This window comes from Hippocampus bargibanti, linkage group LG17 (genome assembly GCF_051943395.1).
Source record: "Hippocampus bargibanti isolate YZ-2025 linkage group LG17, ASM5194339v1, whole genome shotgun sequence".
NCBI lineage: Eukaryota > Metazoa > Chordata > Actinopteri > Syngnathiformes > Syngnathidae > Hippocampus > Hippocampus bargibanti.
Window position 1 is genome coordinate 8,064,369 of NC_142750.1, and position 21,058 is coordinate 8,085,426.

At 43.1% G+C, this 21,058-nt stretch overlaps 2 protein-coding genes across 6 annotated transcripts in view; one reads left to right on the forward strand and one right to left on the reverse strand.

Moving 5' to 3' along the window:
• The window catches only part of camsap3 (calmodulin regulated spectrin associated protein family member 3), a 25,110-nt gene extending 12,400 nt beyond the window's left edge, over positions 1-12,710 (forward strand). Inside the window, exons 3-18 of one of the 2 annotated variants that reach the window (XM_089019650.1) lie at positions 1,532-1,672; positions 2,634-2,729; positions 3,049-3,081; positions 3,742-3,880; positions 3,962-4,101; positions 4,203-4,287; positions 4,401-4,443; positions 4,535-4,590; positions 6,056-6,122; positions 6,193-8,179; positions 8,253-8,371; positions 9,461-9,753; positions 9,826-9,919; positions 10,067-10,185; positions 10,658-10,776; positions 10,869-12,710. In XM_089019650.1, the coding sequence (XP_088875776.1) occupies positions 1,532-1,672; positions 2,634-2,729; positions 3,049-3,081; positions 3,742-3,880; positions 3,962-4,101; positions 4,203-4,287; positions 4,401-4,443; positions 4,535-4,590; positions 6,056-6,122; positions 6,193-8,179; positions 8,253-8,371; positions 9,461-9,753; positions 9,826-9,919; positions 10,067-10,185; positions 10,658-10,776; positions 10,869-11,168 (3,831 nt within the window). In that variant the 3' untranslated portion in view covers positions 11,169-12,710. The remainder of the gene's footprint in view (positions 1-1,531; positions 1,673-2,633; positions 2,730-3,048; positions 3,082-3,741; positions 3,881-3,961; positions 4,102-4,202; positions 4,288-4,400; positions 4,444-4,534; positions 4,591-6,055; positions 6,123-6,192; positions 8,180-8,252; positions 8,372-9,460; positions 9,754-9,825; positions 9,920-10,066; positions 10,186-10,657; positions 10,777-10,868) is intronic. The other variant, XM_089019651.1, reaches the window with a different exon arrangement.
• nr5a5 (nuclear receptor subfamily 5, group A, member 5) lies at positions 11,275-19,641 on the reverse strand. Of its 4 annotated transcripts, none has more exons than XM_089019653.1 (7): positions 19,410-19,612; positions 17,720-17,830; positions 17,511-17,652; positions 15,323-16,044; positions 14,248-14,367; positions 14,016-14,163; positions 11,275-13,134 (listed from the first exon to the last, which is right to left on the reverse strand). In XM_089019653.1, exons 1-7 carry the CDS (start codon positions 19,443-19,445, stop codon positions 12,887-12,889), a joined length of 1,527 nt encoding a protein of 508 aa, XP_088875779.1. In that variant the 5' UTR covers positions 19,446-19,612; the 3' UTR covers positions 11,275-12,886. The 4 variants fall into 4 exon arrangements, with proteins under 4 accessions (XP_088875779.1, XP_088875778.1, XP_088875781.1 ...); XM_089019652.1 differs by having other exon boundaries at positions 11,276-13,134; positions 17,720-17,835; positions 19,410-19,641; XM_089019655.1 differs by having other exon boundaries at positions 11,277-13,134; positions 17,725-17,835; positions 19,399-19,545.
• Positions 19,642-21,058: the final 1,417 nt, after the last annotated feature.

The window sequence follows — 21,058 nt, forward strand, 5'->3', positions numbered from 1 at the left end:
GTCAGACAAGCGCTTGCTGGCATGTGACCAGCAAAGGTCAGCATTTCAGCCCCGAGGTTCATGCTGGCACGCAGCTGGACCGCCACCATCCCTCGCTGCTCTTTCCCAATCTCATGTCGGAATGTCTCTTCTGCAAAGTGGAATTAATGCCCTGTTGGAAGGGAACAGGCACAGAGTTGCACAGATTAGGCTCAGGATTGACGAATGGACCCATGACCAGAATAGGCTGTTTGTGGGAATAAATGTTAAAAGTTGTGTTGTTGTTCAGGTGAGGTGGGCCTTGTTGGGTTGGTGAAAGGAAAGATAGTCTTTGCCATTAGATCCTTCATGGCAAAGAGTTTGCTCTAATCACACCACTTAGAGCTCTTATTATAAATGTACAGCGTGTAGAATTTAATGCAATGTTATGCAGCTACGTTGAGGAACTACGCGCGCTAAATTTGTCTCCTTCGTTTATCCGTCGTAGAAACCATGGAATATAAATACTTAATCGACAATTACATTTAAAAAAATAGGGTAACCAATCATATACACACATACATTTTTTTAATGATTGAATTGAATAAGGGGCTTTTTTGTAGGAAAATACATCGGCATTTTACACATTATATTTTAAAAATGAGCTGGTGGCCACGTTGTGATTATCTCACAGTGTTCTTTGCTAAGCAACACAAGGCTATCAGAAATGTCTTGGCACCATGGAAGAACACCCGAAAATCTGAAATGTCAGATTCTGTTGACAGCAAATACACCATAGATGATGGCGCACAAGAAGCATTAACACTCAATGAGCTAATAGGTTTTTAATGTTAAAAAAAATCTGAGCTGTCTTCTAATGTACGCTGGCCATTCTGCAGGTAAGAAAATGTGCTTTAGTACTCGAGTAAGCCCAACTGTATAGGGTCTGTGATGTAACTATGAATACAAACAATGCTCGATGAGTCACGTTTTGCACTATAAAAGAGAAAGCCGGAAGCAGCTGAGGAATGAGTGTCAAACCCAGCCCCCCGGCACATACACACACTAGCTCTCTCACGAACGCACACGCACGCACACGCACATACAGACACACATGCACGCACACACACATACGCATTTGTGTAACCATATTGCTGATCTGCTTCCAATTTAATGATTTAACGATAGAACACATACAGGTCCAAAGTTCACCCGCTTCAACTGACGTGTTTGCTTGTTTAGGACCTTGACAGTGCTTCTGCTGACTCACACACTTGTCGCCTTTGGTGACGCCTGCAGGAAGTTCCATGTAAATTAATACAGTATTGATGGCCTTTTTTAATACTGCATTGAATGATTTTGTTAAAAAAAAATATATATACAGTAAAGTCTCGTTATATCGATATTCTCGGGAGTCTGAAAAAATATCGATATATCCGATCCTGCGGCATGTACATTTTCTCCTTACGTTCATAGAAATAGTATCGTAATAAGCAGTACTATCGATATAACCTATATCGATATAACGAGACTTTACTGTATATAAAACCTTGTTCTGTCCCACTCCTTGCAGAGTGCTCACCTAACCGTGATAGAGGCCCTGATGGCCGCGGGAGCCTCGGAGACGGTGACAACGGTGAAGACAGGTGCTTCTCAATCGCTCCTGGGTGAGACTTCGAGCTGGGAAGATGCTCTACTGCACTGGGTAAACACGGTGAGTCAGTGCACTTTTGGCTCCACCTTTTTTCACCCTAGACCAGGGGTGTCAGGCTATTTTTTTTGCCACAGGCCACATAGTAGTTACAGTTTCCTCTTTGGGGGCCATGATGAATTTGGGGAAATTTAGAATGTTTCATCTCCTCCTCATATTGCATACAGAATGCACAACAAAGAATGAATAACTACTTTTCAAATCTGAACTCAAGAATAATGACTGCTATTGTTGTTTACATATGATAATTTGAAATTTTGGTTCGGACTTTAGCAAGCATCATGGCACTTGACATGCTTGATTTGCTTTCGCAGGCCAAATAAAATGATGTGGTGGGCCAGATTTGGCCCACGGGCCTTGACTTTGAAATCAGTGCTGTAATGTATTGTCCATCCATCCATCCATTTTCCGTACCGCTTATTCCTTATTAGGGTCGCGGGGGGTGTTGGAGCCTATCTCAGCTGTCTTCGGGCACGAGGCGGGGGACACCCTGAATTGGTTGCCAGCCAATCGCAGGGCACACAAAGACATACAACAGTCACTCTCACACCTAGGGACAATTTGGAGTGGTCAATCTGCCTGCCATGCATATTTTTGGAGTGTGGGTATCAAGCAAAAACCTCAAATGTATTGTTGGACACTGTTAGGGAATAACACAATTCTGTCATATCAGGGTAGAGTTTAAACATTTTTTTAGCCATGAACACATGCATATTAGGTTCATTTAAAACTCCAATTTGTCCATAGGTGTGATTGTCTGTCATTATGTCAATTTGTCCACATGTACCCTATCAGTTTGCACGAGCCCTCACCTGTTACCTTAATGCTAAGCACCATAAAATAAATAAATAAACAAATAAATACATACACGAATACATGAATACATATATACATAAATACATAAATACATACATACATAAATGAATAAAAACATGATGCTTGTTGTTTTGATGCACACTTTCAGCTTAACCAGAGGCTGAGGGAACGAACAGAAGGAGGCCAAAGTGAACAAACACTTCAGGCCATCACTGAGAATGAGCCCCAACCTCTTCAACCTGCCGTGAGTATTCCCATTAGAGCACCTTTTGTCCTCTGGCGTCACATCAAAACATGCTTGTAAACCTGTTGCTGGTTTTGCTACGTTCGCTGGGTGGTAATCTTTTTATTATTTTGCACCAACACATTTTATATGACAATACAAAATAAATCTCAGAGCTGTGCCCATGAGGTCATTTAGAAAAGTAGCACCATTCTTGTTGTATGAGTGCCACTTTCTTTACTGTCAGGCTTTAAATCTCTCTTTGTGCTTCTGTCTTCCATTTCTCCTTTTTCTCCCCTCTGTCCCCTTCCTGTCCTGTCCTTAAATGCCTCCTTAACAGTGTCCTACACGCTGGTACTGGAAACTAGTTCCTGTAAGTTTCCTTTCCTTCCTCTGTTCCTTTTTTCCTCTACTTCCATCCCTCCAGTGTCCCCATCAAATGTCTGACAGGTTAGGTTTGCTCTTTTTTTGTTTGTTCTCTTGCCACGTTTAATTTGAGTTCTGCAAGTAGACGGTTGATTAACCTGCAAGTGGGTGCATGACTGCTAAGTGCATGCACGACATGTCTGCACATGTTTTAATTGGAATAACAGCGGTGGTTTGCTTCACATTTGGGAATTTGTGTTTACTCCCTTAAAACTTTGTTCTCATCTCAACCTTCTTTAGTATGACTTTTCCCCCCCGACAGAAGACAAGATATTTTTAAAAATATATATAATATGCTCATTTCTGTTGACTTTTACCTTTTGGTTAGCTACAAGCTACAATCATCAAAAATCTAAAATCATTACATTTTACTCTGTGTGTTGTGAGTCTATATGACGTACAAGTTTTTTTTCCTCCATCTAAACTACAACAGAAATGTCACAATATTTGTATTTTAGACACACCTGTGTGTATTTAAACAAAGATCATGTCGCGCTGTGATGTGTTATTTTAGTTAAGCCACATTTTTTACCATGCCATGTCACTAGTCACCTGACCTTTAAAAATGTTTATTCTTTATTTTTTTTGGGGGGGGGGTCCCTTTCAGCTTCGCTACAGAAAGGATAAAGTCCAGTCCAAGCAGAACCCCATTTTCCCGGTGGTGAATGAAGTCAGAGACCTATCTACTGGCTGTGCTATTGCTGCTGTCCTACATTACTACTGCCCCGGCCTGCTGAGACTTGAAGGTACCAAGACCAGAACAGCCTTTTCCCACCTGAACTGTGGAGCTGTTTTCTTAACTTAATTTTCTTGTCTTCTTCGTATAGATGTTTGCATGAAGGAAACCATGTCGGCAACTGACAGCTTGTACAATCTGCAGTTCATCCGTGAGTTCTGTGACAGCTGCTTGAAGAGTTGCTGCCACTTGGCCCTGGAGGATTTGCTGTATTCACCAGAAGCGTTCCGGGTACTGACATTCATCCTCCTGACGGTTCATCGCATGACAAAATATTGCGAATCTATTTTTTTGCCTCCATTCTATTTCTGTGTCATTTATGATTTATTCAGGTCAACATACTGAGCTTTCTAGCAGAGCTGCTCCACTGGTTTGAAGTACAAAGGCCAGATTTTGTTCAACCAATAGATACATTAAGTAGGTGTCAATCAATCCTTAATTCATTGATGAATATATTGTCATATACGGCGGTTCTCGCTTTTACAATGATACCACCATGAAGAATGAACGTTTGTATTCTTTTGCGTTAGATGACTCCGCACCATCAACGCCACGCGGTGTCAGCAACAATGGGTGAGTTACCTCTTGAATACAAACTGAATTCAACATTTCCTTTTTATGAAACTATTTTCAGGAACTGACTTCATTTTTTTCTGATTTACAGCACTTCACCTTCTATTTTAAAGAAGCCCTTCCTCCCAATATCCTCCCCTGCATCAGGTGAGATTGTAAATGTTATTTTAAAATGTTTCCCGCGTTGTTGGTTTGATTTTTTTTGAATTACTTTGTGGTATAAAATTTTTAATCAAATGCTTGAATTTACGTGGTTTGAACAGTGCTTGAAGTTTGACTAAAACAAATGAACTACAGTAATCCCTTGCTACTTTGCGGTTCGATTATTGCGGCCCTTGATCCATTGCAGAATTTTTTCAAACCTAAACAAAAAAAAGACGCAAATGGCAGCAAAGGTTATGACAGTACAGTACTGTAAAACAACAGCAGGTCACAGAGAGCGCCATACAGCATTCATTAGATTTACTGTTATTTTTTTTTTTTTTATTTACTCATCAATTTTGAGGCATGACTGTGCTGTGAATGCACAAAACCGGACATTAGTTCAATTACCCAAAACATCGGCCCCACCTGACAATGAGTCGACAAGATTTTCATCACTTTGCTTACTGTACATTAATCGTTTTTACTTTGTTTACATTCATGTGATGCTGCCCTGTCACCTCAGGATTTTCTTTTTTCTTCTTTTTTCGTGCTGACTTTGCGATGAATCTACGGTGCGGTACATCAAGAAAGACGAGTCGTGTTCTTATCTTTCGGCTTTTCCCTTCAAGGGGTCGCCACGGCGAATCAGTGTCCTCTATCTTCAGAGGTTTGATTCACATGTTTGTTTTGGCCAAGCTTTTACATCGGATGCCCTTCCTGACACAACCCTCTGTATTTATCCGGGCGTGAGACCGGCACAATAAGACACTAGCTTGTGTCCCCTTGTGGCTACAGAACAAGCAACTCTGAAATTAATAAAGGTGAAGATACTCAGTAAAAGGCTCCCAAACACAAAATGGTCATCTGCACAGCAGCATTCAAACAATGCATTAGACTTTTGTACTATACTATAAACATTTACTATGCTTCTTTATGCATGTCCACTAAATTTGGTCTTACAAATGTTTTTGTAATCATACAAATGTACATTTACCAATACATATAGGCTTCGCTACATCACGGTTTTTCGTCTCTCGCTGGTGGTCCGTATAAACTGCGATAAACGAGGTATTACTGTACTTCAATATGTCCTCATTTAAAACACGTTTGAAGCACGCATATTTGTCCATGGAGTTATATTATATGTTTTGACATGATTAATTTAAATACTACCTTTTACTGGCCACCTCCAGTCCCAATACTGGTTCAATATCGGTGAGTTGAATCAGGAAGGAAATTTGCTGTGGCGACCACCGATGGAAAAGCCGAACAATTATTCTGCGTGTTTTGCAAAATTAGCTCAAAAGTGATTTTGTTTGAATTTGGAAAAAAATTATAAACTCTGCATGTTGCCTTTTCATGTGTGGTGTTTCTGTGGGCATCCCTGTTTTTGTGCATACCTTTACTTTCTGTGTGTGTGTGTGTGTGTGTGTGTGTGTGTGTGTGTGTGCACACGTGTTCCATTTAGGGTGTTTGAATCAGTCTACCTCAATGTCTCATTTAGAAGGAGTTGGAAAGACGCGGAACAAGAAAAGGTGTGTATTGACAACTAATTCAACATTTTGCGTTTTCATTGTACTCACACTCACTTTCACTTCTGACTAGCCGCCCCCTGTCAGCGGTATCCTTCAGCATTCCTTTCGGCTTGGACAGTGACGTGGACATTGTGATGGGTGACCCGGTGATAACGCGATCAGCCAGCTCGGACCAGCTTCATCCAACCAGCCCAAATGTGACTCGGTCACCTTTCACACCTCCTGTGCACCTGGGCACCGCTTCCAATGGCATCAACAGAGCCTCCTGGTCCACCGGGAGTCCCGATCAACCAATATTAGCGGAGAATGGCATCGGTGCGACTGAAACGGGAGAGCTACCGACCATCGAAGAAGCCCTTCAGATCATTCATAATGAAAGAAAGATGGAACCTCGCTTACACCCCGACGGCGCTCCAGACGGTTTCTACCTCCACTCTCCGGACAACGCCGCCGACCTAGGACATCACAGAAAGTCTCTACCCACCAGTTCCGCTGCGCCGGCGCACTCGGAAATGATGCATCGACCCGGGAGAGAGTCCAAAGAGCCTCGACGAACCAGAAATACTTCTAAATGTTCACGCGACGACGACTCGGTCTTAAGAGACGGCAGCGTGGACTCGGATGCGTCGGAGGACACGCCGCGGGCTCAGTCCACGCCGGGCACACCTGCAGCCAGCTCCCAGTCGGATAGACACGGTAGTATGGAGGGATTGGATAGTGGCGTGAAGATGACCAGCTTTGCGGAACGCAAAAAGAAGCAAAGTGGAGAGTCTCGCAAACCCAGTGAGTCGACTGTTCCTCATGCGACCACTTGGGACGTGAACTTTGAGGAAAGCCCCGGGAAGAGCCCTCAGCTCACCAACGAAATGTCGGAGCTCGGGGTTCGTCTGGAGGAAAAGCGGCGGGCTATTCAAGCTCAAAAGAAACGCATTGAGGCGATTTTTGCTAAGCATCGGCAAAAACTGGGCAAGAGTGCCTTTCTACAGCTGAAGAAAGAGGAGCACGCAGAGGATGGCGAGGCTAAAGGAAGACAGGTCAGCACTGAACAAGACCTCGCTCGGTTGACGCTTGAGGAACGACTGGCCAGCGTGGAAAATGAAGAACAGCCCGTGTCAGCGGAACATGTCAAAACGGGGCACGGTCTCACCAAAGAGAAGGTCAGTACACCCGGCGAAAAAGCAGCTGCGCCGCTCGGAGAATATAACAACGCCGTATCCAAGCTGACTGCAGCTCTCACATCGCTTCAAAGTGACATGCAACGGCTAACCGAGCAGCAGAACCAACTCGTTCAGAAAAAATCTGCCGGCAACAAATCTTGGACGAATAGCAGTCCCAAGACCCCCACTCAGTCCCCCTCCTCTGCACGGCTCTCACAGGAATTCACCCGGGATTTGAATTCAGCCTCCCCGTCGCCGTCCCGCAAGCTCACAAACCACACCATCCCTCCAAAGTCTCCTCAAGTGCCGCATCGACGATCTCAATCCATGCCCCCAAAGAGCCCCAAACACGGTCGCCCCTCAGAGGGACGACCCCCGGCTCTATCGAGGGTCATTAATACGCCGCAAAGCGTCGACCGCATTCCGCACCTTCGTCGCGTTAACCCCTCGCAATATCAAATCCAGACTTCCGCCACCTTCTCCATCGGTGACTCGGAAAGCTTTGACGAACTGCGCTCTTTGGCGACCACGCCTGTTTCCACGGCGACGCTCACTCCTGGGTCGACGCCCACCCCGACTCCGCGTCTCCCCGCGGAGGACGCACTGTCTGACGCAGGTTCCAATGACTATGAAAGTATATTCAGCTCGGACATGGAACCGAGACCCTCTCACGCGAACAGGAAGCAGGGAGCGACGGGAGGCGGCTCCAGTTCCGGTGCCCCGTCGGAGTGCTCCTTTGAGAGTGACGCCCCGCCCGCAATCGCCAACTCCAAACGGAGTAGCCTCATCGAGATCTCTCTGTCTTCTCTGCAAGGAGACGATGCAGAGGAGGAAGACCAAGTCCCCGATTCTTTTTCCGACTCACCAGAAGCAAAAGCAGGAGTCGGCTTCTTCTTCAAGGTTGGAGACTGAAAGCCGCTTCGCGTGAGCTTCATGACTCGCTACTGTTTTTAAAAGTGGTCCTTCTCATTAGGATGACAAGGAGCGAACTGAGGATGAGATGGCGCAGAGGAGAGCTGCCTTGCTGGAGAAACAGCAGAAGAGAACAGAAGAGATGAAAAGACGCAAGCAGGAGCAGGAAAAAGAATCCAAGTGAGATTTCATTGCCACACGCTACGCATAATAAAGGCCTTCCAGGTGTCTTAAAAGACATTGACTCCATGAATCTAGGCCTTAAAGCAATGTCTAGAAAAACGCAACTGAATTAATTCAGTCACTGCCAGACGATGTGCAAAAATGTGTCCAGGAGCCACAGAATATTGAGTTTCAGGACCACATAAACATTCAATACAGCGTTAGAACACTTAGACTCTCTTTTTCATCAGAATAGTTCAGATAAACATACATATTGACTTATATAGCACTTTAACAACAGCTGAAGCTGTAACGAAGCGCTAACATGGACCAAAGGCAAATGCTGCCACCTCGTGGAAGGGAAAAACATTGCCAGAGGTCTGACCAGCGCTTTATCGGCAACCCTGCAAGAAAAACCAAAACCCAAACAAATTCGGGAATGTCCATGTCATATTTTAAATTCCCGAATAAGTGAATCACTTAATATCAAGAAAAAAAATATTGGTGTATATCATCGGATAGTGTCAGAAGATGTGCAAAAAATGTGTCCATTCCAGTGCAAGGGTTATTGTCATTTTCACTCAAATTGCAGGAGCCACAGAATATGGAGTTTTAGGACTACGTCAACATTCAATGCAGCGTAAGAAACCTTAGACTCTCTTCTTTCATCAGAATAAAAGATGTAATTCCCAAGTTATATGCGTCTGCAGTTATCTGCAATGGAAGTGGGAGTAGCTGTACAAAAGGCAAATGCTGCCCCCTCGTGAGAGGGAAAAACACTGTCGGAGGTTTGACCAGTGCTTTATCGGCGCTGCCGCAAGAAAAACAAAAACTTGAATAAATTCGGGAATGGCAGTTAATGAGTTCATACGACTACGTAGAATGTCAATATATCCTCGTTGTCACTGAATGACATCGAAGAGCAAAATAAAAATATTTGCAAATATCACCAGTGAAACAATTTTACATTGAACAAACTCCACAAACTATTTGGACATATTTAAGAATAGTAGTAGTATTTCGTAGTGTGTGTGTGAGGGTTAAAATATGACTTCATTTCCAACATAGTTAAAAAAAAGCTCTCATTATTTTCCTTCCTGACCTCAGCAAGCCACAGTGGATGGTCATCGAAGGTTGGGGCAATAAGAATGAAGACAAGCCACAGACCCCCGGGACTCCTCCGGCATCGCACACACCCCCAGCCGAGGGAACCCCACAGCGCAGGGGAGAATTCACGCGGCAGGAATATGAGCGCAGACAACAGCTGAAGATCATGGAGGACCTGGACAAGGTCCTCAGGCAGAAGCCCACCACGGTGCGCGGTGTCAAGAAGCAGAGACCCAAAACCGTGTTCAGGGATGACTCGGCCCTCGCACAAAGCCCTGTCAAGGGTCTCCTGGGTAACTATTTATTATATCCTCATATTATTTACATCTACTTATTTTTTCCTAAAATGCTTTTTGTCTTTGCAGGAAGCAGGTTGAACAAAGTGTACTCCCACTCTACCATGAACTTGTCCTCCATGGCCAATGACTCTGGAAGCTTGACCGTCAGGAGATCTACCAGGTAGCACATAACCAAATGATTCTCAAGAGTGTTTTATTTTTCTTATGGGATGGATGTTTGAAATATTGACCTATAAAATCAGTTGTCTGATTCATCACCAATTGAATGTCACTTACCGCACTAAACTTCCCTTTTTCCTCTCACCAGTCGTTCTCGTTCTCCTTCCCGGCTCATGTCGCCGCGACGACTGAGTGCTCACAATGGCGACAGGGAATGGGAGAACGGATCCACGATTTCCTCCAATGCCTCCATCCCAGAGTACACAGGTAGGATGCATGGTCCAAACTATCTCCCCAGAGAGTTGGAATACACCCTTGAGTGATCAGAAGCCAATCAAAGGGCACATTAACTCATTCACTGCCATTCACAATTTTATTGGGGGGAATTGAAAATATGACGGAGACCGCCATTGCCGAATTATTTGTTTGGGCTTTGTTTTTTCATGCTTGGGTGCCGATAAAGCCATGGCCGATGCCAATGTTTTTTTTTTTCTTTTTCACAACGGAGCAGTACAGTGATACCTTGGCTTACGAACTTAATTGGTTCCCAGACTGTGTAAGGCGAAAACTGTGTATCCCAAAAAGTGTTTATCCCCAAAATTACCTTCCCATAGGAAACCATTAAAATGAGAATAATCCGTTCCCAGGTCCCTATAAAACAATTTTGTGTTGGGTTTTCTACAGTATACATCAACATATTTTCAGTGAGGTCAAATATGTATTTTTTTTTTCATTTCAGGACCAAAGCTATATAAGGAGCCAAGCTTCAAGTCCAACAAGTTCATCATTCATAATGCTATCTCCCGCTGCTGTCTGGCCGGCAAGGTCAACGAACCCCAGAAAAACAAGATTGTCGAGGTGAGCCATCTGTTGATCGTGTCAGAGTCCAAAATTGAGGTTTACTCAAATATGCGTTTCTTTACCCCCTTCTGTATCTATATTTCTTTCAGGAAATGGAGAAGAGCACAGCCAACCATTTCCTCATCCTCTTCAGGGACTCCAGTTGCCAGTTCCGGGCCGTGTACACCATGAACCCCGAAACAGAAGAGATGTCCCGGCTAACCGGGATCGGGCCACGCGTCATCACGCTCGACATGGTGGAGTCCATCTACAAGTACAGCTCCGACCGCAAGCTGTTCAGCGCTATCCCGTCCAAGACCATGTCCATGAGCGTGGATGCCATCACCATCCCCGGACACTTTTGGCAAAAGCGCCCAGGAACTCCCAAGAAGCTCAGCACCCCAAAATGAACATACAATGGCTATTCAGGTTTTTTTTATTCTGGCCAGTTTCGGGAACTACTACTTGCTTTTTTTTTTTTTTTTTTTTTTTTTTTTTTTTTTTGAGAGATTAGTAGCAGACAAATGGAGTGACTGATGACCAATGAGAACAATCAACACTATGTGCCAAGAAAATGGAGGAATCCTATTGATTGCTTCCTTGCTCAGATCTCCTGGATTGATGATTGTATGCGGGGAGGAAAAAAAACTCTACTTTGTTGACGTGGGCCATTCCTTGGCTTTCCTTGCCACCTTTATCGATTTTGCCTTTGCCTGGCCCAAGACTCACATGGAGACAAATTCACTGCCTTGCCTTCGTGCAACAGTATTTAGGGGGCAGAGAAGTTCCCAATGCCTGTCCTTCCGGTTTCCCCTTTTTTTGTGCTGCCTCTTCTTGTCCTCTTTAGGCCTCAATCACGAAAGAGATGACTGAAGCAGGAGGTCACATCTGGAAAAGACGGCTCTCTTATGAATGTGTGGCAACCACGAAAGTGGTGTGCGTGGGATTCCGCCCCCTGTGCACTCGACTCGTTCTGCTGTAAGACATCTGGATGTTAATTTTTTACTCATGTTTGCTTGATGACTTTTCCCCCGATTGACACGTGGTGCGCTTATCCGGAGAAACACAACTGGAAAGAACACTGCAGGAGGGCTAGTGTTTGTACTCCGCTAACCAATGCTGATTTGACACATAATGAATGCTGATGACTTTTCTTTTTGAGGATAATTTGCTTCAAAATAAAAGCTGCATATTTCCCTTTTGTAAGATCGGAATAAGCTAGTCTGCTGCTTACGTGTTGGTTATTTGTTTGGTTGGGATCAAATGTGTGTGAGAGAAATATTTTGTTACTGAGGAGCTTGGGCATTTGCATCAATTTATTATCTTCCTGTTTGTTCAGGCTTCTTGATGAAGGATAATTCTGAACTATAACAGCCCTAAATCTATGCTAATCAGTCTATTTGGACTCCTTCATGTAAAACTTGGGCAATGTAAAATGGCCAAACTTTTTACGATAAGAATTGTAGTTGCCAGTGATGCAGTTGCCATGGTAAATTTACCCCCGTTATACCCACCTCTTAAAAATCACTGGCTGCCTCCAATGTGTGTTAATATGAATGACATTTGAATACTGATGTAAAGACAGGAAAATTAAAAAAAATCTGTGCACATGGGCAATGGATGTGTGTATTTATTTGTATACTAAGAGTAGGATGTGGTTATGCAATAACTTTATTTTGATTCTGTGCAATCTTCCCCCCTTCCCAAAATCCTTGGCACCTTGGTGGTTCTATTTATTTAGTATACTCTAGATTGGATGTTTAATTTCAGGTTCTGAAAATGTACTTTTGTTGGTTCGCGTAGTGTTTCTTTCCCCCTCACGCTTCCTCTCCTTCAGATGTCATGACACATTTTTGTTTTTCCGTCATGAAATCTGTGCCAGTATGTGTGATTATTTCATTCAACGTCTGTCCTTGGCATCTAGACCAGAATAAAATTCATTTTAAAAATCATTGTCACCTTTTGTTGTTTCATCGGCATGTTGTTGTATTTATTTGTTTTGCATCACAGCAGCAGGTTGAGGTGGTTACCTTGTAAACAAAGTGTGTGGGTTGAGGTGGTGATGGGATGAATCCCAATTTTAGTTGCCCTGTCGTGAAGTTGGCACATTTAAAAAAACTTCGTGATCTCAGTTGTGTTTGGTGTGCAGCATCTCAGCAAGAAGAGAGTTGCAGGGCAAATCGCCCAGCAGGTGGCGCTGGTACAAATATTCTTCCACCTGTAGGCTGATGCTGCGCACCTCAGGCAGCCGCAGCAGCAAATGTCCAAATTTGTCTGAGTGTCCTGGGTGAGACCGCTGGGTGTGTTCCATTAACGCCCTGTTCACCCTTTCCTGCGTGTGCTCCACTTGCTGCCGACTCTGCACGGACTTGACATCTACAACAGACACACACAAATTGGATTAAATCGGAAATATTTCATGCATAATACAGCCTTATTTCTACTGCAGATGGAAGTGGTTTCGTAACCCTCTAAACCCCCAACAACCCACTAACATAATTTCACGTCATTGTGAAGAGAGCCGGAAGTACTTTGCTAGGTTGGAACTTAATTAACTTCCGCTCGCCAGGTATGTGCATCACCTCTTTATATTTTTAATTTATTCTACATTCCAGAACATGAAACCGAAAACTACGTAACATTTTGTGCTACGGTTACTCGGGTTACAACCATATCATCAAACAAAACATTTATTTACCGTGCTAATTCTAGCTTGCTGGCATCAATAATGCTAGCTTGCTAGCGCCGCTAAAACTTTCCAGTCGATGGTGTTGCTGCTGCAATAGTGCATTTAGAAGCCAGGCGATGTGGTTTGCGTGAATTCACGCGTTTGCAGTATTATATTGTATGTAAAGGGTACTCTAAGGATTTTTTTTTCTTGACGAGAATGCTGAACTGCAAACATGCAACAACAGCTATGGGGTCTATGGGTGAGTGTATAGAAGTGAGGTAAAATGAATACATTATGTCCGGATAATATATTTCAGTAAAACACACACACACGCACACGCACACACACACACACACACACACACACACACACACACACACAAAGGCTAGATAGTGGAAAAGAAATGCCCTCAAAGTGTCGGCTCTGAAAAATCTCAATCAGCAATCAATTTAATGTAAACGCCCAAACTGGCTTCTAAAAGTGACGTCAACGTGTTATATGGGTGACTTTTAAACAGTTGTATTGTTCGTAATTGATATACATGTTTAGTAGTTGTGTTCTTCTCTAAAAGAAACAAGATGCTCACCAGGGTTAAAAAGCACAAGGTATTTGAGACAGACAAACTCATGCCTGTCAAAGTGGAGTGCCTTCAGTTTGGACACCAAATCCTGTGTCCTGGTGACCAAACTGCTGAGTGTAGGTCCTGCCTGAGAGATGATTGTTGACATTTCAATCTGGAGAGAATGAGGGTGTTAAATGTGTTACATTTGGGATAGTCACCTTCACAATGTTGTTTCACTGCAGGTGGCGCATATTACCTGCTGTCCCATGACCAGATATATGCAACCTTCTTTTCCGTAGGTGACCTGTCTGCAAAGATGGTCCAGAACCAGCAGCTCACTCCAGCAACTCTCCAGGAGAACCATCTGGTCCTCCACCTTTGAGGTAGAAAAACGTGAATGTCCATGTAATGATTAGATTTGCATTTTTTAATTGAGTAAAAAAACTCAATAAAAGTTCTGTAGCCACAAAGAGACATAAGTCTTCTTGTGCCGGTCCCAAGCCCGGATAAATACAGAGGGGTGTGTCAGGAAGGACACCCGACGTAAAAGCTTGGCCAAAACAAACATGGGGATCAAACCTCTAAAGATGGAGGACACTGATTTGCTGTGGCGATCCCTTGAAGGGAAAAGCCAAAAGGAAAAGAAGAAGAAGATTGAGTAAACAACTGATTCCAAGAGAAAACTGAGCAAGCATTTCCGCTTATGTGATAATGTACTTCTGGAGGGATACACTGTTGGACAAAATAATATGATATATACATATTTTATATAATTATCTGTCTGTCCTATGAATGTTGTTTTCCCTATGTGTTATCAAGGACACTACAAATGCTAAATTCTTTGGTTGTTTTGGATACAATACACAGCGCAGGGATTTTAACTACCTGTATTACCAGGAGCACGCTAAAAATTGCAATCGTCTGTTTTTTTTTGTAAAAAACAATGATCAACATTTTGGTTTGACCTTTTTTTCTAACATTGTACAAAAAAGTAACAAAAACGACTATTATCTTGAGGCACTGGTGTATTATGTAGCTGAAGTCAAAATGAGTGTTAGATACGTCATTGTAGGATGTAATTTCTCCCAGCCAAGAAACAGAAATAATGAAAATATTGATTAAGTTTGACAGTTACTGAAACCTAGCAAGTACTGTAATTGGTACCCAATGCAAAAGGTTTGTAATTGCCTAGTACAGCCACATGAGGGATGCAAATCTCATTTTTTTCCTAAATGAAGCTCCTCCCCTTACTTTGACATAGTTGTCTGGTACTGGTATCAGTGTTCTATTTCCCTTGATTTGATGCATTTATGATTATTAAATGTGTTCACCTTGAGCTCCTTGAAGAGCGCACTGTTCCTGGCCCACTCCACCAAGCCAAATAGAGTTTGGTCCGCCATTTTGCACATGATACTAAACGTGTTGAGGCAATCATGCTTGCCCCTATTGGCCTGCTCCCTCTGCAGGCTTGCCACCACTTTGGCGCACAGCTGACTCTCGTCCTGCTCCCCTTCCAGAAGCTGAGCAAGAAAGGCGGAATGGGCGCTGCAAGCGGCCAGAGAGCCGATCAGGCCTGGGGGCTGCAGTGGCGGCGGGGCGGGCGGGACGCTTGAGCACGGAGATGTCGAGGGAGTTTGTAACGAGTAGGTGCTGCTTGGGGTCCTGCGCACGGAGTAGTGTGATGGAGCCGGGCTGTAGTTCAAAGGTGTTTGTAGTTCGTCCGGGAAGTAACCAGGGAACGTCTGGTCATGCATTCGGGCGTAGAAAAATGGAGGAGGAGGGGCCACCCTATCGTCGCTCATCGTGCAGTCTAAAGGCAAAGGGGTCATTCCGGAGGAATACATGTGCGACTGATGGAAAGCATCCGGAGACATGGGACCACTCGTGTGGTTACACATGAGTGAACAGTCGTTCGCTGCTGCAGGCCAGAGTGTTTGCGTTTTGGTCCTATAGGGGGCGACGTTGGGCTGAGGGTGCAATTTTTGTTCTTTCATTTGCCTGTAAAAAGGCCCAAACTTGTTCCTGCCGCCTCGCATGCGGTCCGCTCTCACTGCTGTTCCACCGAATATGAAAAAAAAGATACAGTGTATATTTAGACCAAGGGTGCCAAACTCATTTTTTTGCCGCGGGCCACATTGTAGTTTCCTCTTGGTGGCTGCTATAAATTTGGGGAAACCATTATAATGTTTCATCTCCTCCAAATATTACAGTAAAGTCTCGTTATATCGATATTCAAGGGAGTCAGAAAAAATATCGATATAACCGGGACTATCGATATATCCGACCCTGTTTGCATGTAATTTTCTCCGTGCGTGCATAGAAATAGTATCGATATAACCGGGACTATCGATATATCCGATATCGATATAACGAGACTTTACTGTACATACAGAATGCACAACAAATTAACTCATTCACTGCCAGATGTGCAAAAATGTGTCCACTTCAGTGCCAGGGTTTTTGTCATTGTCACTCGAATTCCAGGACCCACAGAATATTTTGTTTTAAGACTACATAAACATTTAGTGCAGCGTAAGAAACCCTAGACTCTCTTCACCTCATCGCCACGGTGGGGTGAGGTTCAATTTGGATCGTTCGTACAACAGACTTCTTAGGCAATATAGGCTTAGTTATGCTGATGAGGTGATGCCAGAGCAAATGGGGCAATCAGGCCAGTCGTAGAAATCATACTCAGGCAGGACAATAGAAGTAATCAGTGTCACCGCAGGGAGTAGTCCTCTGCTCACCCCCAACCTGAGAGCAGAGACCAATCATAGCAGAGTCTGGCACCGCCACGTCTGGACAGTAGGGATATATATAGGCCCGAAACTACCAGCAAAAGTCTTTAGTTCGCTGACAAAGCCTCTGGATAAGAAGCGAAACGCCCGACACCTTCAAAAAAGTACAGATGACGACCTTTTCATCGATGGACCACTCCTGTACGACTGAGAGCTTACACAGACGAATGACTGTTATTGTGGTCTACAATTAAATTGTGGTTGGGACTTTAGCAAGCATCATGGCACTTGATATGCTTGATTTGCTTTCGTGGGCCGAATAAAAATCATGTAACGGGCCAGATTTGGCCCCCGAGCCTTGACTTTGACACCTGTGGTTAAGACATTTCCAAGTAAGGCCCAGACTTGCACTGAACAATTCATCACGTTCAAAATCAACATCGCAATACGTTTAAAATGCAAATTTCAATTTGAAAACAACTGCGTCATTTCTATCTGACACTGTTTTTTTTATATAAACATATTTTAATTAGTAGCTATTAATATTTTTTTACAGTGCCTAGATACATGAGTGTCCTTGATTCATGACACATAAAAAATTGACGTGATAAAGCCACAGAATTGTTCATCACGCTATAAAGTCGTGTTATGTAAACTGGGTCATTACAAGCAATGCTCGCCTTGCTTTTTACAACCTCTTAGATACAGTGGCGAGGACATGCGTGTCAGTGGACCAAAATTGCTGCCGCTCAGGAACAAAGGGCAGCGACTCAAGACGTACCTTCTTTCTTCATCCCCACCGCCAGACATTTCTGGAAGCGACAGAACGGGCAGCGCTTCCTCTGAGAGACGTTCATTGGGCAGATTTGTGCCTCTGTGCAAGTGTAGTGTTTGTTGTTCTGTACGGAGCGTTTGAAAAAACCCTGCAAAGAAGACATCACGGGTCAGGGCTCGCCACTTTTGGCTTCACGTTGCCGTCGTCCGCTTTACCTTACAGCTCTCACAGGTGAGCAGGCCGTAGTGGTACCCCGTTATTTTATCCCCGCACACAGGACAGCCCTCGCCGGACTCAGGCCTGGTGTCCGCGTCCCTTCGTAGCTCCTGAGCTGAGCAAGCACAGTGAAAGCACAACTAAGTCCAAAGATACACATTAGAGCTGCCAAGATTTGCTTGCACATCACCCAATGAGATAAGTTGTGAACTCATGAGGTTCCAAGCTACTGATAATGCATGCTTTCAAATGAAAACTACCATAAAAAAAAATCATCATCTTTATAGATGATCCCCTACTTATGAACATTCGAGTTACGAACAACGGTACATACAAACATTTTTGCGGGTATGTTGAAAAATGTTCGGACAAGGGTGCTGTAAGTTAGATTTTGTATTGTGCCTTTTTCCGAGTAGCGCTTCGTTCTGCTAATACAGACGTGAGGCTCTCTCTCTCTCTCTCTCTCTCTCTCTCTCTCTCTCTCTCTCTCTCTCTCTCTCTCTCTCTCTCTCTCTCTCTCTCTCTCTCTCTCTCTCTCTCTCTCTCTCTCTCTCTCTCTCTCTCTCTCTCTCTAACGTACATAGTATTCTCCCCAGTTGTACATGTACATATCTTTATAGAGCATACATTTTGTTAAATGTTTATTTTTCAGTACAAACTAGTACAGGTTACTTATACTAGCCTAAAAACCTACTTTTTCTTTCTATGCTTGTCTGTGACTATAAAGTGTCCTTGAGAGCTTTGAAAGGCACTTCAAAATAAATGTATTATTATAATATAAACATTAACTATATGTATATAAGCATTAAACATACACTCCATACAAAATATAGCACTTAAGCTACTTATGAATAAACTCACCTTACGGACGAGAGTTCGGAATGTATCTCGTTCGTAAATTGGGGAGGGTCTATATTAGAAAAGGCATCGGTTTTACATGTGAAATATCTCGTGACACACCACCAAACAAAAATGTCATCCATAGTATTTACGGTAAACCCATCATTGAATTGCCTTTTTGCTTTAGGCATTGTGTGGGTCACTTGTCACCAGACAGTGATCATATCTCAAATTTGCACCCGATAGTCAAAGCGAATACTTGTCGGATTGAGGGCTCATATCGTGAGAAAAATTATAAGTCAAGTTAATCGGGATAAAGGAATATTTTATTGTTGATTCATTATGCTATAAATGGAACCTTCCACTTTAGAGAATCACACATGTGAACGGGCATTATAGCATTGCTAGCAAGATTTCGCGCAGTATCACCACCGTTGCGTCCCAAAATGTAATTGACAATAGCGGTTTAAATTCAAGTGCAAGACAGTAACGTACTATCGTCATTCACCATTCATCTGCTTTTATTGCTGTGCCATAAAGACAATAGTCCCCTCAATATGAAATACTACCAAGTGTCACCATTCAATTTGATATGGGTCATCACAGATACCATACTTACATAATTCATATTGGGACTCCGGGATCATGAGTGGAACCATTTTGCCACTGTAACACCTGGTGGTCTTTTATCAAGCCCAATGGACATCAATCATGACAGTCATATTCTGATCACGCATGAAAAGCTGCTTACATGAACACACACGCTCACACACGCACACACACGTACTATATGATTGAGCTGGCATGCCGAATGAAATGATCCCGTCTCCATTCCCACCTTCTACTCACATGTTGATGCTCCTTCTGAAGGGAATATGTCCTCATGGTAGTTTTCTTTTCGGCATCCAGAGGCCGGCTGCTGGTGCTGCTCTTGGAATTGATCAGGAAGGTCCATATCTGTCTACAGGTGCAACAGGCTCACGGTCAGGTCATGTTTTCATAGTCTCAGGTGGAAAGAGAGCGGACGCACATAGCAAGAAGGCCGCCATGCAGCCCCGAGTGCTACCGGTGCACTGGCAACAGTTTGAAGGCCACATGCGGACTTTGATCGGGAGTCGTAAAAAAATAAAATAAAAAAACAACTCTACCGACTGGCACTCCTACCTTATGTCCGCTAGAGAGTCACTCACATAGCCATCTACTGGAATGTTACTGTAGTCAATGAGCCATCCTTCTCGAGCTGGAGGCCAGATAAGATAATACTCAATATTACACCGCTGCGAATTGTGGCCATTCATAGATTTCATATCTTCATTTTGTTCCTTTGTGTTGTGTATTGTTTATAGAGTCGCCAAGGAAGTGTGTTACAAAACACCTCCACGCGACAAGACCTCTGATAGAAATCATATAAAAATCTTCCCTTCTTAAAATGTCTGTAATCCGTCCAATTCTAACATTTTTAAATAAACATCACTCTTTAATACAGTAATACGTCTGTGTAAGCTCTCAGTTGTACAGTCTTTAATACAGTATTAGACTTCATAAAATACCACACCATAATAAAATAACAGTCACGATTTAATGTTCCAATCCAGTTCAGTGGTCTCCTCCGTATCTCAGATTATCTAAAATAGGTTTAATTTCTACAACTACCACCATGTAAATTCCTGCAATATTCATAATTTTTCATAGAGGATAAAGAATGCGCGCCTGTGAGTATTTGTACATTGTTAACGTTGTCAGTTGTTCAAATATTCATCGTTTATAGGGTTGTAAAATCATAACTCTGCCAACAATGCTAACCATTAGTGTCACAGCCTTTATTCAGCTAAACTTGGATTAGAAGCACCATATACTATACTATATATATATATATATATATATATATATATATATAGAGAGAGAGAGAGAGAGAGAGAGAGAGAGAGAGAGAGAGAGAGAGAGAGAGAGAGAGAGAGAGAGAGAGAGAGAGAGAGAGAGAGAGAGAGAGAGAGAGATTTTTGTATTGTTATTAACACGGGTTCTGAGGTGATGTACTAGCGACATCTGGTGGCAAAAACACATCAGGGACATTTAATAAGTATTCCTGTGTCGTAACAAATTAGTAAAGGCTCTTTAAAAATATATATTCCTGTATTCTGGATGCATTTACCAGTATGTGTTTTATTTTAATGTCTCATCCCAATACAGTAAAACATTTCATGACAAAAAATAACTACTCCCGCAAATAAAACCAATTGTTTAGTTAATATGACACATGAGGATGAAACACTTTCAATGGATGGATGGTTCATATTGTGGACTACTTGTTAAAAGTCGTGGAACCCCCCCCCCCTATAAATAAGCTAAAAATAATAGTTCATATTTTACAATTATAATTTTGTATTCATCAATTGGTGTTCACACATTTTCACACTATACAATTCTACTATCGCGGCTTGGAATTGAAGCGGATTTACGTGGGACAGGAAATGTGAGACAGTCTCTTTCTGTCAATG